The 19,361-nt window shown below is 39.8% G+C and overlaps 1 protein-coding gene across 1 annotated transcript in view; it reads left to right on the forward strand.

The window, feature by feature from the left end:
* LOC137291249 (centrosome and spindle pole-associated protein 1-like) overlaps nt 1-19,361 on the forward strand; it is an 81,310-nt gene that overhangs the window by 41,347 nt on the left and 20,602 nt on the right. Inside the window, exons 29-45 of the mRNA XM_067822550.1 lie at nt 216-245; nt 703-765; nt 1,393-1,477; nt 2,192-2,230; nt 7,609-7,705; nt 8,466-8,672; nt 9,201-9,428; nt 13,079-13,176; nt 13,942-14,041; nt 14,287-14,395; nt 14,916-14,965; nt 15,533-15,630; nt 16,091-16,272; nt 16,843-16,896; nt 17,271-17,420; nt 17,747-17,881; nt 19,122-19,190. Of these exons, the coding sequence (XP_067678651.1) occupies nt 216-245; nt 703-765; nt 1,393-1,477; nt 2,192-2,230; nt 7,609-7,705; nt 8,466-8,672; nt 9,201-9,428; nt 13,079-13,176; nt 13,942-14,041; nt 14,287-14,395; nt 14,916-14,965; nt 15,533-15,630; nt 16,091-16,272; nt 16,843-16,896; nt 17,271-17,420; nt 17,747-17,881; nt 19,122-19,190 (1,794 nt within the window). The remainder of the gene's footprint in view (nt 1-215; nt 246-702; nt 766-1,392; nt 1,478-2,191; nt 2,231-7,608; nt 7,706-8,465; nt 8,673-9,200; nt 9,429-13,078; nt 13,177-13,941; nt 14,042-14,286; nt 14,396-14,915; nt 14,966-15,532; nt 15,631-16,090; nt 16,273-16,842; nt 16,897-17,270; nt 17,421-17,746; nt 17,882-19,121; nt 19,191-19,361) is intronic.

The following is a 19,361-nucleotide window of genomic DNA, read 5'->3' on the forward strand; positions in this document are numbered from 1 at the left end:
AAGTACATAGTGTAGGCATTCTATAACAGACAGTAATCACAAGTCACATGATATTCAATGTAATAAATAAACAAAATAATAAACTATAAGTTTGTGATCACGTTGTTGCACTTGTTGAAAACGGCATATTTGTTACTTTACTTGACAATTGAATGTAGTCTGCATGATGGCACAAAAATGTGAACTGGCTGTACAAATGTATGTTATCGTTTAAGATCTCCCGCCTGAGAGACTATAACTTTAAGGTAAGGGGCTCAACACTAGATTTAGTTAGTAGCTTATAAAAGCATGTTGAGATGCCAGCTAGAAATACATTAGCATGAAAAAGTATTCACGATGTATTGATAGATATATTTAATTGATAATCGCTATGTTAAGTTGTATTCAAATGAATGATTCTTGAGTACCACAGTATTTTCAGAGATATAAATTAGTGTATAGACTGTAGAAATGTATAGACTGTGAAATGTAGACTTGTTATATAATAGTCTTGTCTGAAAATTCATGAATAACACATTGCTAAGGAATACTTATCCCTTGTTATGCATGTGAGGATTGTTTTCATGTATCCTGATCTATGCTAGATGTAGGATAAGAAGCCCGTATCTGTAATCCAGCTTCTAGAGAGATGCGTAAGTTTAGGCATTGTTGAGTAGAAGGTAGTGCCAGCTAACTGATGGTGTTTTATAACATGCTGCGTAGGAGGCAGAACTCTCCAGCCGTCCCACCTCGCCTAAACAACAGGCTGAGGTTGGCGACAGGAAGGTAGGTCAAGGTCATTCATGTACCCATAGTTATCATTGCTGAATCAGTAATAAAATGCGTCTTTCTGGACATATATGAAGTTGCATGTCATTATATTTGTATTGGTAACTATTGTCCTACGTCTGATAACGTAAACTGGAAGAGCGTAACAGTGAATGGTTCCAGGGAAGAAGTTGACCATGAAAAATCTTAGTGGCAGATTATTTTGACAGGCCATCATGGTATAGCTAGAACATGACTAGTACAACATGTAATATATGCACCATTGTGTCTGATAGTACAGTGCTTTGCCTCATGTCCTTGCAACTTTAAAACTTTGTCTGATAAGATGAGCTAATAAATTCCTTATGGTAATACTGAAATGAACTAATATTTACATCAGGTTCAGGTATGTTGAGCGATATGTTTTAGATACTGACTGGCAATGGTTGACTCAATATGTGCATTCCTGTAAAAATGACTTCTCAAAGTCAAAAGTAGGTGTACATGTGTAATATTCAAGTTGACATCCATATAATCTTCTCATCAGCTGCATATCCAACCATGATGCGCAATACAAAGAACTTTATCAAATTAGGGTGAAAGTTCAGCAGTATATCCATGTTAATTGTGTGTTTTCCCCCACAGAGATACCAGGATGCTGCCCCTCCCCGAGACCAGGGTCCCCCACCAAGCAATACCGAGGCTGGCTACTACGCCACTCTGCCAGTTGGTGAGTGTCCCATCGCTGGTGTGATTCATTGTCTGCTGTGCCACCCACCCCAATATACCTACTTGATTATATCCATAATATATCACATGTATCTGCCCTTATATCCTTCTTGGTCACCATTTTGTAATCAGAATAACCTGCTTCCTAAACCTGGAATCGATATGAAAGAGCATTTCCTTGGCTGAGAATAGACATTCGGTCAGTAGGTAAATAAATGGAAGATAGAAAGGAAAGATAATTTCAGGGCCTAGATTTTTGATGCTCTTTTAGTGCTGAGATGGTTGTAAGTGAAATTGATTAACATTACCTTACGACTATCTTAGCGCTAAGAGAGCCTCGAAAATCTATCCCAAGACCATGTTCCCTTGATAAAATCTTACTGTAATTTTTTTCTTGTTTTGAATTTATCACTTGTCTTGGAGATATTAACATGAAAAGCCAAAGATCACGCTTGAAATGAGATATTTTCAAAATTTCAGTGATTACTGATAGTGAATTTAACATAATTAGTAGAATGAAAGTTATGTAAAGCCTGACTTTTCCAGTCTTGTATCATGAGATACAAATGCTCTTAATGAACTATGGCTACATTCAATCCCTAATACCTGACATTAACCTGTAATCCACACCACCTGTAACCCCCCTGCACATGGACAACGAATGTGGTTGTGGTTGTTGATTGCTGTGATATACACATGCTAATGGCGCTTACAGGTGAACAGCAAGAGAAACGAAGTCTCCCCAAAGATGATGGCAAGTGGTTTCTGTCATTCTCACATCTAATTTTCACTCTTCATACTCACTCACTCACTGTTGCCAGATGCATGACAAACTGAATTGTTTTTGTATTAAGGTGTTAAATGTAGCTCTTGTTTATTCTTCCCTACGACAGTGCTGATTTTTATGTCATAGGTAGTAGGTCCTTTCAAGGCATGTCAGGAAATTTGTACTTGTAATATTGTAGAGACAAACTCATTTACAGAAAAAAAACACACTTGAAGATGAAAATGCGAACATAGTAACCCTTTGTATGCTTAACTTGTTCTGGTAGTCTGTATTTTCTGATTACTATGTGTGGTTTAATGTCCGAGCAAAGAGCTACGAACTATGATGTGTGTTAGTTTCATGGTCAGAGGTAGATACTTTGATTAGATTCATTAGTACATGATGGGAACATTTCAAGAATGGCTTTTCCATAGATATGCATAGTGAATATAAAGACATAAAAATGTGACAAATTCAGTTTGAAGTGTATTTGTGACACCTAGTTCACTCACAACACAATCACTCTGACCTTCTACAGTGGTATGCATGGTTTGTGTGTGGAGACGACCATGATGTAATTTATGTGTGTGTGAATTCCCTACTTGCTGTATCTATTTACATGTCAATGCTGTCTAAGTCTCTTCCTTATTGTGCCCATTTCTTCAGTATTTGTGTTCACAAGGATGTAAGAATCTTTTCTTCCGACAGTAACTTGATACACACATTTTGAATTTCACAAACGTATTTGACATTTGATACTGATAAAGCTGGCATTTCACATTTGATACTGATAAAGCTGGCATTTCAAGAAGTACTTAAGAAGAAGTCTTAAGTGATTATCATTACACTGGTTAGTTTCTTGTTCCATGACATTCCCACCCAAAATGTGACGCATAATTATTTTACTGTTGAGATTCATTGCATCAAAGGTTTTGTTTTTTCTTCTCTTATAAGTATACTATGTCTACTGTGTGATGAATTCATGTGTAGCAAGACATGACCATCTGAAACTGTAATATGATGTTGACCCTCTTCTTTAATTATGTATAAAATAGCACACGATCATATTATGACAGTGTGTGCTTCAAGTCACATGGGTGTGATGCTGGAAGCCCACAGATAGTGTACCTCATCCTAATATTAGTGGAACATTACCCAACACTCCACCAAAGACATATCTGTGGCAAGGGTTTAGGAAAAATGCTTTCTCTGGTATGATTACAACATTTTGCATGGCCACTGAAATGTAATGGCAGTGATGTTCAGTGATACATTTAGAAAAGTTTAATTCATAAATTTTTGTCCAGTTAACTCTATGTGTTAGTGTTTGTAATGAATTGACTGGGTTGGTGAGGGCTTTTTGGTGTTTCTGTGGTATTTTGTTTCTAAACTAGGTAGCCTGTGACCTATATGCCATGCTCACTGTGTTGCAAGCTTTAAGGGGCAGACCGAGCCCATGGAGACCACAGCTCAGTTCCCCAAGCTTTAAGAGGTAAACTGAGGCTCTTGGTACACTAGCTTGATTCCTCAAGCTTTAAGAAGCAGGCCAAGCCATGGAGACCACAGCTTGGTTCCCTGAGCTTTAAGAGGCAAACTCAGGCCCTTTGGACAATAGCTTGGTGCCTCAAGCTTTAAGAGGCAGACTCAGGTCCTGGAGACCACAACTCAGTTCCCCAAGCTTTAAGAGGCAAACTCAGGCCCTTGGTGCATTAGCTTGGTTCCTCAAGCTTTAAGAGGTAGACTGAGGCCCTGGAGACCACAACTCGGTTCCCTGAGCTTTAAGAGGCAAACTAAGGCCCTTGGGACAATAGCTTGGTTCCCCAAGCTTTAAGAGGCAAACTCAGGCCCTTGGTACATTAGCTTGGTTCCCCAAGCTTTAAGAGGCAGGCTGAGGCCCTGGAGACCACAGCTCGGTTCCCTGAGCTTTAAGAGGCAAAATGAGGCCCTTGGGACAATAGCTTGGTTCCCCAAGCTTTAAGAGGCAGACCGAGGTCTTGGAGACAATAGCTTTAAGAGGCAGCTCCAGCTTTAAGAGGCAGACCAAAGGCCATGGAGATAATAGCTTGGTTCCATGAACTTTAAGAGGCAGACCAAAGCCATGGAGACCACATTTTCATTAATCCAACTTAAGAGGCAGACTGAGGTCATGGAAGCCACAGTTTGGTTCCTCCAGCTTGAAGAGGCAGACCGAGGTCATGGAGACCACAAGTGGTTCCTCATGTGTCATACTGGGAACAGCAAACTGGATGTCTAATGATTGAATCCATTGTTAGGAAATATTTGAGATGAAAGAGAGAGAGCCATATCTGTGCATAAATATGAAAATAAGATTACAGAACAATGTTTGACAGGCAGAGGATGCAACTCCAGACAATTATCCAGACAAGACCAAAATGAAATGACAGTGAACAGCTATTTGTGTAGTGTCTGTATGTACTGCATGGTCACAAGTCACAATCTCACATTTGTGTTTGTTTCAGGTAGCTTTCATTTGAAACCATTCTCAGTTGTTTGTCTCTCAGTTCTCTCTCACAAACCCTGTTTGTAGATACTATTAAACTAAAGTCTTAATGAGTTCTATTTTTTTTACTTTTCAGACCAAATAATTACTGCCTAACATATCCTCTAACTGCTTATTGTGTGTTGAAAGAATTTATTACTATTAATGCTTTAGAATTAGCCAGAATTTAATCATATAGCTATTACTTAGTGTTTGACATAATAACATTGTTTTCCTCAATTTAGACTGTTTCTATCTTCTGTGTTCATGGTGAAAGGATTTTGTAGTGTTTTAAAATATCTCATGTTTGATGCGTTATTTGTGTCCTCTATTCATGCTCATATATGAAATGACAAGTTATTGAACTATATAGTTATGTGTCACATGCCATAAAAATCCTTATGGCTTGGTTGTATACTCCTAAGGGAGAAGAAAATGAAACTTTCATGAACATCTACTGACTGGGACAGTACTGATCCCTTAGATCATGCTTACATTTGGATTACAAATTGATATAAATGGTTTATAACATTTTTCCAATCTCAAATCCTGTAGGAAAGAATCTGTGTTTTTTAAACCTGATGTGACGTAAGATAGGTTCATTGATCATGTACAATAATCACTGAATGTTCAGGGAAGATTAAACGAGGTGGACAAATGCTGTTGACACATGGCTACTACTGACTGCTGGCCAGGGCTCCTTAGTTGTCCTTGGTTTGTGGATCCATCTTTCTAAATGGTCAGAATGTAGAAGAATTAAGTGAACATCCATGTCTTGTATTATAGGTTTGGGTTGATTTGGGAAAAGACAAATTATTGTGATTTGGATTGCATATCTAAATGAACTTAGAATCTAGATTCCCAGATCCATTGATGTGTTGTATAAATGTCACAACTGGCAAATTATGACAGCCTCTCAAAGAAATTATGGGACAGCAGATTTGCTAACCAAGGGATATAAAATAATGTGTGTCGTGTAAATTTTCTTCTCAATTCTCAACCCTTCTCAATACATCAAAGTCGTTTTGAAAGGTCCTTTGCTTTGATTTCACTAAAACCTACAAATATTCTTCCTTGTGCTTTGAATGGCATTTGTGTAAGTATAATACCCAGCAGTACTATTTACTGAATTAATGCTGTGCTTACACACAAGTATTGGTTTGTGGTTGTACTAAACTCCTTGGTCAGTGAAATCACATCAATGGACCTTCTTCCATAGTGATATATAGGTAAGTACAAAGCATACACACTGTCCAGTCATATCTATCTGGGAATACAATGACATGCATGCAATTTTTCATGATTTCTCTCACTTTGAAAATGTTTATGAACAGTCTTGGACAGGTATCTCCTTATACAGTATGGTTCAAAATTATTGAGAATAGCTAAAGCATTTCATATTATTAAACGAGAACAAATCAGATAAAATTGAATGTATTGTGAAAGTGAACGGACCTTTTCATGTTGTGTAGGTAACAATTTAATATTTTATCAAGCCTCCTTGAGCTTCACGGCACAGTCTAAGACGGGTAGGCATACTTCCTATCAGAGAGGTTAGTGTCTCATGAGTTATGCTGTCCCAGTATCGGACCACTTCTCTCTTCATGTCTTCAATTTTTGTCAACCCCTTTTGATTCACACATTCCTTCATCATCCCCCAAATGTTCTCAATGGGATTTAAGTCAGGACTAAATGCAGGAAATGGTAATGCAGTCACATTTTTCTCCTGAAACCACTGCTTGGCATGTTTTGCGGTGTGTTTAGGATCATTATCTTGCGGCAAAATCCAGTCATTTCCATAAAACACATGTGCATTTGGAAGGAGAAAATTATCTAATATGTTAGTGTAGCGTTGACTTGTCAGATTTCCCTCAAACACACACAGCGGGGTCGTTCCTAATAAGGATATCCCTCCCCATACATGAAACTTTGGGCTGTATTTAGGTCGTCGATACAACGGTGCTGACGCAGACTTTGTCCATATTTTCACATTATTGGGATATACCCATATTGAGCTTTCATCAGTAAAAATCACATTTTCCCAGTCAAAGTTTTCATGTGCCAAACACCACTCAACACGCCTGTCTTTATGTTCTTGTTTCATGAGAGGAGAAGGAATTCCAGTCTTTTTCTCCCATCCAAGATCAATCAAATTTCTTCTAACTGTAGATTTTGATACAACTGTTGATCCCCTTTCTATCATTTCATACCTGATGTTGGAGATGCTTGCCCTTTGCTTTTTAGACGCTAAAATTCCCAGCCGGACGCGATCTGAGAAGTCCAATTTTCTGGGTCTCCCTGCTCCTTTCTGGTGCCCCAAATCCTTTCCCTCGTTAAAATTCTTCCTAATCCTATACACAGTAGAAAGAGGAGTTCCTGTTCTCTCTGCCAATGTATTTACATCATCAATTCCTTGATTACACAACTCAAAAATCAACCTTCTTTTATCTTCAGCAGACATTGTTGACAGTGCTGAGGAAAATGACGTCTGCTACAAATTCAGGGGAGGTAACTCTAATTGTACTATACTCAGTAGGCCAAGTTGAGTTACCTCCCTTATACCATTACTTAGTTTTAAGTATCAGTGAATCAGTTGAGGTGTTAGGATAGCTCAAAGTAAGAAGAAAAATTCTCAATAATTATGAACCAGACTATATATACACATAAATGCCACCTCCCTAGGACTAGTCATGTACCTGTGGAATAAGTTTGAATGAGAAATCATGAGGTCGTTAATCTTTGCACAGGCTGTAGATCTAGCAAACCATGACACTTTAGATTTGGAATATATGATCATTCCATTTAGGTTGGGAGAATCAGTTGTGCTGATATGTGCCTCTACATGCTGAAATGTCTTGTGCTGCAGGAGTTGAGGAGCGGATGAGTGCCCAGCAGCGGAAGAAGGAACAATACAGGAAGGAGCTGCAACAACAGATGTTGGAGGCCAGTGAAGCTAAACGCAAGTATGTGCTCAGAGAGTGACCATTGACAGGACTGAGAGTTGCTGGCTATGTTTGATTGTCTGTTTCAACAGCATTCTCGATGATACGATGTGAATACTTAAGTCTAGACCAGACCAGACCATCCCATGATTGATATAGTAACGACCAATGTGGTCGAGGTATGATATTGACCTGACCCATGAAGGGCCAGGATAGAATAGGCCTGCCATGCTTGCCTTAAAAGGCGACTATGCTTGTCGTAGGAGGAAACTAACAGGATCAGGTGGTCAGGTTCACTGACTTGGTTGACACATGTCATCGGTTCCCAATTACGCAGATTGATGCTTATGCTTTTGATCACTGGATTGTCTGGTCCAGACTCTATTATTTACAGATCGATGCCATGTAGCTGGAATATTGCTGAGTGCGGCATAAAATCAGCCACTGATTCTGACCGCCCTGTCCATTTGGTCACCTCTTACAGCTAGTGTAATTTGCTATTGACTCATTTCTGACCTGGAATCTAATGTTTCTTGCTTATTAGAAAGAATTCTTGAAATTGTATGCAGAAAGGCAACTTCAAGCTCTCAGCTTGTTTTAGTGTCATGGTTCCAGCCAAGGTTGATTGTTTGCCTGACTGGTCGAGGTTTGATTGCCAACAATACAATTACTCTTGTTGCATCAGAGGATTGCAGTCAGTGGGATGAAACTTTCTTTCACTGGAAGAATAATGTCAAAGAGTTTCATATTTTGTATGTATTGTTCATTTTGTTGATTGTAGAGAGAAGCTAGATGGAATGAAAGTGTCAGCCACTGGAGTCACTGACCCAGAGAAGAGGCAGGACAGACTTCGAGGCCTTGGTGCGTCATCTGTTCCTCCTCCACCTCCTCCCCAGCCAGCTCCTGTAGTCCTCGCACAACCGGTTTACAAGATAGCTGACCCAGCACCAGTTTTGTCTACCAGAGTTGTAGACTATGACAAACTTAGGTGAGTCAGAAGGTATGGTTGCCTAGTAGTCGAGTGAGAGTCAACAATTCTAATACCCACATGGGTATACTGTGTGAAACCCATAGATGGAGTTGCTTTGATTAATATTGGTGAAATGTTAATTATTGCTCTCTAAAACTATTTGACCACTGTGACTAGTATTTTCATATTCAAAAATTGTCTCCCTATGTCTATTTCCTGCGCTGCATCACTGATACTTAATAGCTATCCCTGTATTCACTTGCTATATTTGCTATCACCACAAGTAGCAAATACAAACATGTTATTATTCATAATCGCAAAGAAAAGAAGTTGATTAATATGAGACATTTTAATGTGCAATGATCCAGTCTGCAACTTTAATGTGTTGCCAAAAGAGTCAGTTAACTTCTGTATAAAACTGCATGTAAGGCAAATCAAGCAGCATATGATCACTAAAAGACACATGCAAGGAGACTGAGAAATTTTGGGTACTGGGACTGTAATGCGAGAGGGTTTATGTAAACATTTGTATGTGTCTCCATGCAGCCCTCGGTCAGAGCTGGTGTTGGGGCGGAAAAGTCTGTTCACTGGACACAACCAATGGGAGCAGATACAGCAGCTGGACAAGATCAACTTTGACCTTGACCGTAAACGCTACACAGCACCTGCAACCAACAGCTCATCAGGTATCCTAGACAAGGGCTTTGACATGTTGCTGGAACCGCCCAGAGTGAGCAGCATCAAGGTCCGGCCAGAACTGGAGTACCATCCATCGTAAGTTCCTGGCTTCACGTTTTTTTCTCAGAAGAAGTCCTCGTTGGGGTACATATATAGCATTAAAATGTCCATTTTAAAATGCCTACGACAGTTGTAACAATATTTCAGTAAATATTTTGCAAAACAAAAACTTGATTTTGTCTTGTGAGACCACCCCTACAGGGCCCCTTCCTGGGCCCCCAACAGCCAAGAGCAGGTAACTCTTGCCATCTACCTTGTACCTCACTTTTCATGCTGTCGTCATTGACGACAGTCGTCCATTCAACAGCTCTCAACATAAAGCGAAGCTTACGAAAGTGAAGTAGAAAATGAGTGAGAAAACACCCAACTCTGTATGTATGGTTCCTTTTTAACGCACGGGGGCTATCAGGAATTTATGAGTCACTCCTTTTCAATCATGAAATGTAACTTTGCGTGGTGTCCGTTGCTTCCAGCCATGTGGCCGATAAGATGTCAGTTGGCCGCGTGGCTATTTTTTCCAGCCTTGTCAAGACACCAGGAGTGGATAAAGAGTACTACGGGATTATAGTTTAACATGCCCTTCTTGTGGCGGTAACGTCTGGCAGGCGGGTAGGCGACATTCACGCAATGTCAGCCGATCCTGCTCTGACTGTCTTTCACAAAGGCCAGTATTAGACTTACCGTCCTAAGATCTCAGGCACTTTTCATGTTACAGCACCTATCGAGCTACCTACGCTCATGCAGCCTTCCCTCGTCCGGTACCTCTCTTCGACGTGCTCACGTCTTAGATGTCCGTAAAACTCTCAGAGCTTATATCAAATGAACTGCTGATATCCGGAAGGATAAACAGTTGTTTTGCTGTTATGGCAGAGGAAGAGCTGGTCTGCCGGCGAACAAGCACACCGTCTCTAAGTGGCTTGTCTCTACCATTTGTATGGCTTACACTCATAAAGGGTTAACCATAACTAATGGGTTAAAAGCTCATTCGGTTAGGGCAGTGGCTTCATCACAGACTTATGCAGCGGCACTGCCGATTGAGGAGATCTGTTCAGTGGCTATTTGGAACCCGGCCGAGCACGTTTGGTCAAATAGTTCTCACCAGTGGGCAAGGCCGTGACTCCTCTAGTTGAATGAGCCTTCGATCTCACGACCTTGTATAAATTCTTCCTGGTGGTTGGTTCCACAGAATCATTCTTATTGTTAATGGGTATTTACTGGTGGTGGTAAAATTTATGGTATTATTTATTTTTATGCACTGTTATTCCCTGCACTGTTTCGCTGGTTTGTGGAATTTTCAGTGTAGTGAATGGGGCGTGGGCATACATCCGTCGCTGTTTGATTGGCTCTTATTAACCTCATTTTCCATGCCCCTGACATCAGTGGTCTCGGTGATTGGGTAAGTGTATTTCTCTATCTCTCGCAGCTTCGGCAGTGTATAAGAGTGTGTGAAGGGTACAAGTTAGCAGACAGAATGCCTCTCCCAACTCGCATTCGTTGGGAGTCTGTCTTATGCTATATATGTACACCAAGGAGGAATTCTTCTGAAAAAGAATTATACAAACCTGTAGAGTTGATGAATTCTTTGAAGAATGTCCTCCTTGGGGTACGGACACCCACCTCCCCACATTCTGTCTGACTAGTTCAGCATAAAAAGTGAGGTACACGGTAGATGGCAAAAATTACCTGCTCCTGGCTGTTAGGGGCCCAGGAAGGGTCTCACAAGACAAAAATGAGTTTTTTTGTTTCGTAAAATATTTATTGAAATATTGTTACAACTGTCATAGGCATTTTAATGGCCATTTTAATGCTATGTATGTACCCCAAGGAGGACATTCTTCAAAGAATTCATAACCTCTACAGGTTTGTATAAATTTTGATACAGGTTGCCAAGAGTGTCTTCCCTTTGTGTCAAGTGATCAATTTGATACAGTATATGTCAGAGTTTGAAGTCATGTTTAAGTATGTTTCAAATTTTGCCCAGTTTGTTTACACTTGGTCTGTCATTGTATTTGTTGAATATTGATGCATTGTTCCTTATGGAAATTGCCTTTCACAAGCGATATGGCTTTGATCTCACATACTGTAACAAATAGGTGTGTGTTCAATATATGTATATTTTTTTTACAAATTTGAAGATGTGTGTTAAGATTAGTTTTCCAAAACCAATGCTTGTCATATGAGACGACTGCCTGGACTGGGCTGTCAGGCCTGCTGACTTGTGCTCCGTTGTTCAAAACAACCTTATCTCTAAGGTCAACCTTATCTCTAAGATATCAACCTTAGACCTTTACTAAGGTTAGCCTCCCGTTGCACGAAACAACCTCAGCTAAGGTTAACCTTAAGTTACGGTTGATAACTAAGGTTGGTTCGACCCAACCTTAGCGTCTCTAAGGTTGGAAAGGGAATATGGCAGCTGCTTTTATTTTGAGGAAGCAGAGAGTGTACAGAAATGGGAATGTCAAAAATAGCATATTAATGATCACTGATATCAAGTTTTCATGAAAACCAGTTATGATAATTCTGAAACATCGCCGATGAACCAAGGATTGGTTGGGATGTTTTCGAAAAAACACTTAGTGCTCTTTCCGCCATATTGGATAGTGTTTACAAAATCACGTTTCGACAAGGCCGATATTGAGAGGCCTATTATATCACGTATACTTCATAGTCTGCTGCGACAAATGCATCATTGAATTCTCCACACATCATAGAATAAAATTACAAATGGTCTTTGTCACCAACACCAACTGTCTACATAAAACGAACGGGAACGAACGCGGTGCTCGAAAGACTGTGCGTTTAAAATGTAAACAAAGAAAAAATCCGATTTTACACTACGTGGCATTTTCGGAAATTTTCCAGCATCCAGCGTGTAATCATTGCTTACAATGGTTAAGTACCCCTAGAATATTAAGTTGAAGAGTCTCGCAGCAAGAAATAGCAACTTAAAAAATGTACAATGCAATCATTTAATGATTCATTGGCAACTGTCAAAGTTTCCGTGCAACGTGACGCCATGACTGACGTAAAACCAAGCAGAACGACAACGGTACTTATCGGCATTTCTGGCTTCTCCCGTTATTTACATTGAAAACGATAAAAACATATAACAAAACACAGATACTCAGAATAATTCTGATTACTTACATCTCATATTTATGTTCAAAAGATCCCTGAATCAAGGCAAGAGTCCTCGCAAAATCCGATGTACCCTTGTCAGCAAAGCCGCCATTTTGAAAGAAATCGGTCATGGGTAGTGATGTCACACGTCAACACTGTTGCACATATTAGGCAATTGTGCGCCTGAAAAAGAAAATCGGCATCCACAGGTTAAGGTTACGGCTAAGGTTGGAGCCCAAGTTAAGGTTGCCCTAAGGTTGTTTTGTGCAACAGGCGTATCTTTTTCTTAAGGTGATCGTAACTCTAACCTTAGTGCTTAAGGTTGATCTTAGCTAAGGTTGTTTTGAACAACGGGGCACAGGTTCATATGTCATCACATTGCAATTGTGTGGATGAACCTTCATGCTGCTGATCATTGTACACTCTTATTTGCATAGTCTCACATAGCTGGAATATTACTACAAAACAACAAAAAATTCAAGTTAATTATCATTAAAATAAACAGCTTCAGGTTTGTCATATGGAGTGTAGTGTTTGATGCAGAGAGCTCTTCTGTTATATTTCAGGACATTTGTTACTGGTGGTGGAGGCGGCAGCTTTTCATCATTGGATGAAACATACCACTACCTGGCCACAAAGAATCCTCTGGACCCTGAAGTGGTTGGTGAGTAGGCAGTATAAACCCACATGCATATGAGATGTGAAAACTCCTAAGTTAAGAAGATCCAGCTGTAGCTTTTACTGATTTTAGTTTATCCACATTTTGAATGCTAATAAAAGGGAACATGACTTGAGTAATTAGAGATGTGGGATGCCTGACTGGTACTACAACTAACTTTGAAAAAGTGTAAACGTAACATGTATGACCAGTTTATCTTCTGGATATTCTCTGTGGGATCATTCCATGACACACTGGCTGTTTAAAACCAATGGTTTGTGCTTGATGGTGGGCTTTAAATGGATGAAATTATTTTCCAATTAATGAAAGTAACAGATATTTCAGTTTAGAAACAAAACACCATATGGGCAGTAAGAAACGTTTTTTGTCTACTGTAGATGTTTTAAGACAATTTTCCCCTTCATAATTTTGAAATAGCTATAGCTGATTGTTGATTACACTATAGTTGAATATTGATTACACAGTGGTGATTGTTTACATTTAAACATGTTTGCTAACAATGTAATGACATTTAATGCTGCTTAATGGAGGCTGAACCATGTCAAAGTTTAATGCAGAAAAGGCTTGGCTTGTATTTTTTCCTACTTATTTCTTTGTGGATTTCTGTTGTGGATTTTGGGGGAACTGACTAAATGGGAATCCAATGTTTACAATGTGATACCTGGCTGATTGTTACTGAACAGTGATGGGTGGAATCATCCAGAGGAGCATAAGGAGAAAGGGATTCTACTGATTTTGTAATGTTTACAGGTGCAGCACATCCTGGTGTTACTGCAGTAGCCATTCCTCAAGCAGCAGCTGCAACAGGTGCCAACACTGCCAACACTGCCAGGGTGCGCTTTGATGATGGGTAAGGGTGCATTGATATACAAACCATTTCAAACATTTACAAAGGAATGCTAAATGCCTTTTGAGATTATGATCTGAATCGTTTCATACTTGTTGCGTACTTTTAACACTTTCCTGTATGAAATTCTCCAGATTTCTTGGTGTCGAAGCAGAAAGAAAATGTTCTCTCTTATGGAGATTTCTAGATAGTCAACTGACAGCCAAGAAGTTGTCATCACTCAGAAATGTTTGTCCTGATGTTCCCAGACAAAGACAGGCTCCGGGAGGTGGGGCAACCTTAGCTGCAGAGGGCAATGATGCCAAGGCAGTGGCTCGTGCTAAGGCACAACAGTATCAGTTAGAGTTGGCCAAACAGGTAAGATGTTGCATGGGTCATTGTCAGGACAAAAGTATTTATTATTCAACTACCCATCCCCGTCATTAAAGATTTAAAAAATGTTGACACTTTGTCTTCATTTTGTGCCTTCGTATTGTGCCATGTTCAACACAGTTTGATAATGTTGGCAAGTTGCAGCTTTTGAAAAATGCTTCAAGAAACAAAGATATGTAAAATTACCCCATTGGCAGCAAAAAGACCAGTGCTGATACTTTATTTTCAATAACATGTAATGGTTTTGAATGGCCCATAGGTTTGTAATACTCTGTAGTATCTTCCAGGACTCTGTCCAAATCTAGTGCAGGTCTATGTATATCAAATCACTGGTCCTCACTGACTATCAGCGATACACCATGATTAACAATACCTCATAACTATTTATTGCATATAGTCAAATTTCTGTAAAAATTCATACCATAGCTACTTACCTGTAACAATATAAGCCTGTCTAACTTCTCAAAGAGGTAAACATAATTTGTATTCATCTTTATTGTACCAGATTGAGGAAGACAAGTTGAAGAAAGCAAAGCAGAAGGCCCAGCAGGAATGGTGAGAATTGCTGATTAACACAGATTTTTATTATGAAAATAAGAATGTTTGATTATTCTTGTCAAATACTGTTCATGAATGTTGCTTCTGTCATGTGACACCTTAGATGGACTCTTTGCCATTGATAACAGAAAATGGATTTTTTTGAAATTGCTTTCAAACTAGTAACATGAGTTTTGATAGTCACATTCGTGTGTGTGTGCGTGATTGCGTGCCTGCCTGCGCGCCTGCCTATTGGTTAAAATGATCACTCATCATGCCGAAGACCTTGGCTTTATTCCCCAATAGGTACAATGTGTGTAACCCTTTTCTGGTGTTTCCGGCTGTGATTTTGCTGAAATAGCACTAAAAGTAGCATAAAGTCATACACACTGACACACGGTCGTGTGACTGCAGTAGTACTCTGTGCATCATTAAACAATGTTATCCTTGAACTTATTCCTTGCAAATTCAGAATTGAGTGACAATGCATTTCCAACCTGGATGTAATACATTTTCATTGTAGCGACATAATTCCATCATTCTCCTGGTTCCTTAAGATTCTAGGTTAGTAAGTCGATGTTTCAGGTATGACATGAAGCTGGAGGAAGAGGCCAAGGCTTACAACCCATATGGCAAGGGGGGTGGCGGTGCCCCCATGAAGGATGAACGTGGAAATATCATCGGTGAGTCAAGTAAAGTCTTGCATTGAACTGAAACTTGCATTAACAGGGATTACATAGTCTGTGTGACTAAAGAATTGTTGTATACTCATAGCAGAACAATTTGGTTGATTAATCTTTGCTATTTTCAAACTGTATTCACAGGGTAATCAGCTACCTGCACCTGACATACAATGATCTGGGTTTGAACTGACCTTCAGTAACTGATGCTTGTTGTAAGAGGCGAGTAATGGGATCGGTTGGTCAGGTTTGCTGACTTGGTTCACACGTCACCATATGACACTTATGTGGATCAATGCTACTTGCTGTTAATTTCTGGATTGTCTGGTCTGGACTCAAATATTTACAGATCTTCTCCAAATAGTTGGATTTTTGCCAAGTGTGGCATAAAACAGAACTCACTCGCACCCTCACTCATTCTTCTCGTTCCTTTTTTCACAACTTCATACATCCTCTCTTGCAGCTGACCTGCGTGCCCTGAGAAGGCCAGGTGGTCCACCAACTACAGCAGGAGTGTATGCTGGGACCTCCCCTCGGCCCCCTTCACCCAGAGATGACCTTATCCGCACCCCACCCCTGCAGACCACAGCGGCTGGGGAACCCTCTCATGCCCGAGGGGGACATGGAATATTTGGACAGCCAAAGGTATCTTATGGAATATACTTGTAAACAAAGTTAAAGAGCACCTACTTCTTTCATATTACCCTTGTTAATCTGTAATATAGTTCTATTAAAGAATTGGATTGTCTCCAACTAACCAAAAGTATTACATCATGACACCCACTATGCTTAGTTGTTCTAGGTATGATTTAGCAGTTGATCATATTAAAATTACAGTGGAAGCTGCCTAAACTGGCACTAATCGGGACTGAAGAAATAATCCGGTTTAGACAACATTCCGGATTGTAAAGCTGATGATAAATTGTACAGGTCATGGATGGGACTGAGGTTTTACACAGGTGTTGAAAACTTGCCAGATTGGACAGGTGCTGGTTTTGACAGCTTCCGCTTTATTTCACCAGTTCAGGTGGGGAAGTAATAATTCTGTGTGAGTGTCACAGTTTCAGAGCATCATACAAAGGATGATGTTGAATTTTTTATGTCTTTTACGTTATTGTTATAAAGGAAAGTGTTAGTTGATTCAACATTGAAATCCACATACTACTACAATGATGATGAAATGTTACAATGGTCTCGTTACCTACTGTTTTACAGACTGATGCTGAGAAACACCAGACAGATGTGTACAAAGATGATTTGAGGAGACAGGTAAAACATTGTTTGCACACTGTGTAAAAGACAATGAATGACAATATTTTAGTATGATGTTAATTATTATGTTGATTCATTCCATTTGATATGCTGTGAGTTGAATCCACGGTTTGTTGGAACATGATCTGGTGTCTGTCAGTTCTTGATGGTGATTATTGAGGGTTTGAGAAGCCCAAGAGTAGCAAGAGTTGTCAGTGATCCAGTCATGTATCATGATCCATATGAAGTCATGTACGTGGTAGATTCATTTTATAATACACATTTGGTGTGATAGTTGTGTCTAATAAATGAAGCATGTGTCTTTGAGGTGTGGCTTATTACTGATGGGTGTGACTTGTGTCTGATGGGAGTGGCTTCATATGTGATCACAGATTGAGGCAAAGAAGGCAGCAGCTGCTCTGGAGCGAGAGAAGGAGAGGTATGAGGAAGAGAAGGAGCAACGTAGGATAGAGGCGGAGAGGAAGAGAATGCAGGAGGAGTACGAGGAAGAGCGCAGGAAGATAAAATTGAAGGAGGATGAAGTAAGTGTCTTTTATCTGAGAATTGGAATACCCTGACAAATAATTCTTTTGGAATGAGGCACTCAATGTCTATCCAACTTACCCTCATGATTTAATATCAAGTAGGGTTTGAAGTCACTTTCCTTCTCATGTAAGGCATGGTGATTCAACAGTAGCTCTAAGGCATGTGTGAAATATTTTTCACATGCAATTTATGTGGTGGGATGGTTGCTGAAAAGAGGTATCAATAGTCAGAAATAGGCAATAAGAGATGCTGCTGTTATGTTGTATGTGTAGAGAGAGATTCACTTGTTAAACCAACACTGACATGAGAGTCATGTTGCCAGGCTCGCAGAAAGAATGAAGAGTTGATGAGACAAGCCGAGGAGAGGAAAAGAGAGGCTGAACAGCGGAGACTTGATGCTGAGAATGAAAGGAGGAGACAGCAGGAGGAAGCTGATAGAGAGAGGCTGGAGAGAGAGGTAGGGAGAGGACAATATCTCCACTGCAGGGAAGGTATTGGGCAGATTTAGGGAGGCTAGAGAGAGAGATAGGGAGAGTACAGTGCCTCCACTGCAGGGAAGTTGTTGGGCAGATAGAGGGAGGCTAGAGAGAGAGATAGGGAGAGTACAGTATCACCACTGCAGGGAAAGTATTGGGCAGGTAGAGAGAGGTTGGAGGAGCACAGTATCACCACTGCAGGGAAGGTATTGGGCAGATAGAGGGAGGCTAGAGAGAGAGAGAGATAGGGAGAGTACAGTGTCACCACTGCAGGGAAAGTATGGGGTAGATAGAGAGAGGTTGGAGGAGCACAGTATCACCACTGCAGGGAAGGTATTGTGCAGATAGAAGGAGATAATGAGAGCACCAATTCACCAGAGTTTTGAAGCAAGTGTTCACCAGGAGGAAAACGCATCATTTGCTTGGATGTTAAGAGAAATGTGCAGAGCATGGATGTATGGTAACAAATAAGATTTAAGTGTTTGAACAAGTTTTTAAAAGAGATTTGTTTATGTGTTTAGCAATTGTGTATTGTGGCATTTGAAATTTACAGTATAGATTTATAGTTGGTATTTTGTATTGTGTAATGTCTTGTTTAATGACAAATTATTTACCCTAGAACCAGCATCTAATGTCAGATTAACAAGTTCAGTACTTCATCTTCAACAGTTTCCTCTTCTTTCAACTGTATTATCTCCTGTAACAGTCATCAGTGATATATGTCTCTGGTTTTGGGGTAGCAGTAACTATTAGTATTATGTATATGAAAGATTATTATGCAGACAAATTAACAAGCATTCCAAGAGTAGTTGGTACTCTTACATAGCAGTGTAATCCATGTTGTAGTCTCTAGTATAACACCCAGAAATTAACTTCTACTTTAACATTATGAGACAAAAAATCCTATTTTTCTTCTTGAGTCATTCTTCATCGTTACGCTGATTGGCATTGTTATATTATATATGTTAAATTTTATTAGGTACCAAGTTTGTAATCAGGTGGCAATTTGAGTAGGGGGGGTCTTTTTCAAATTGTTTTTTGTTTTCTGAGGAGAAAAACAGGAGTCGTATTTGTGACCGGTGTATGAGATGTTGCAGTTAACATGCAATGTCAGGTTGTTGATTCAGTGTAGCTGGCCATCAGCTGTTCAGCTTCAGGGACTTCTTTACAGGTCTATGAGACATTTTATATTCTTGTATTTGACCACTCGTTAATTTCCAGGCTGCAGAGCGAGGAAAATCTCCCCCATTGCCTGCAGTGGGGAGAAAGCAGGCAACTGAGAACACACCGGTAATGCATTCACCCCAATTTGGGTAGTATTCAGTATCATGGCTTTTGGCTGGCAGAGATATGCTGTACATGTCATGTTATCTTGCCTGATTATTGCAAACTGTACAAATATAGTAGTAAACATTTTATCTCTCAAGAAACTATCTAATACCTAATATTCTCTTTCTGTAT

The sequence above is a fragment of the Haliotis asinina genome, chromosome 7 (genome assembly GCF_037392515.1).
Source record: "Haliotis asinina isolate JCU_RB_2024 chromosome 7, JCU_Hal_asi_v2, whole genome shotgun sequence".
Lineage (NCBI taxonomy): Eukaryota > Metazoa > Mollusca > Gastropoda > Lepetellida > Haliotidae > Haliotis > Haliotis asinina.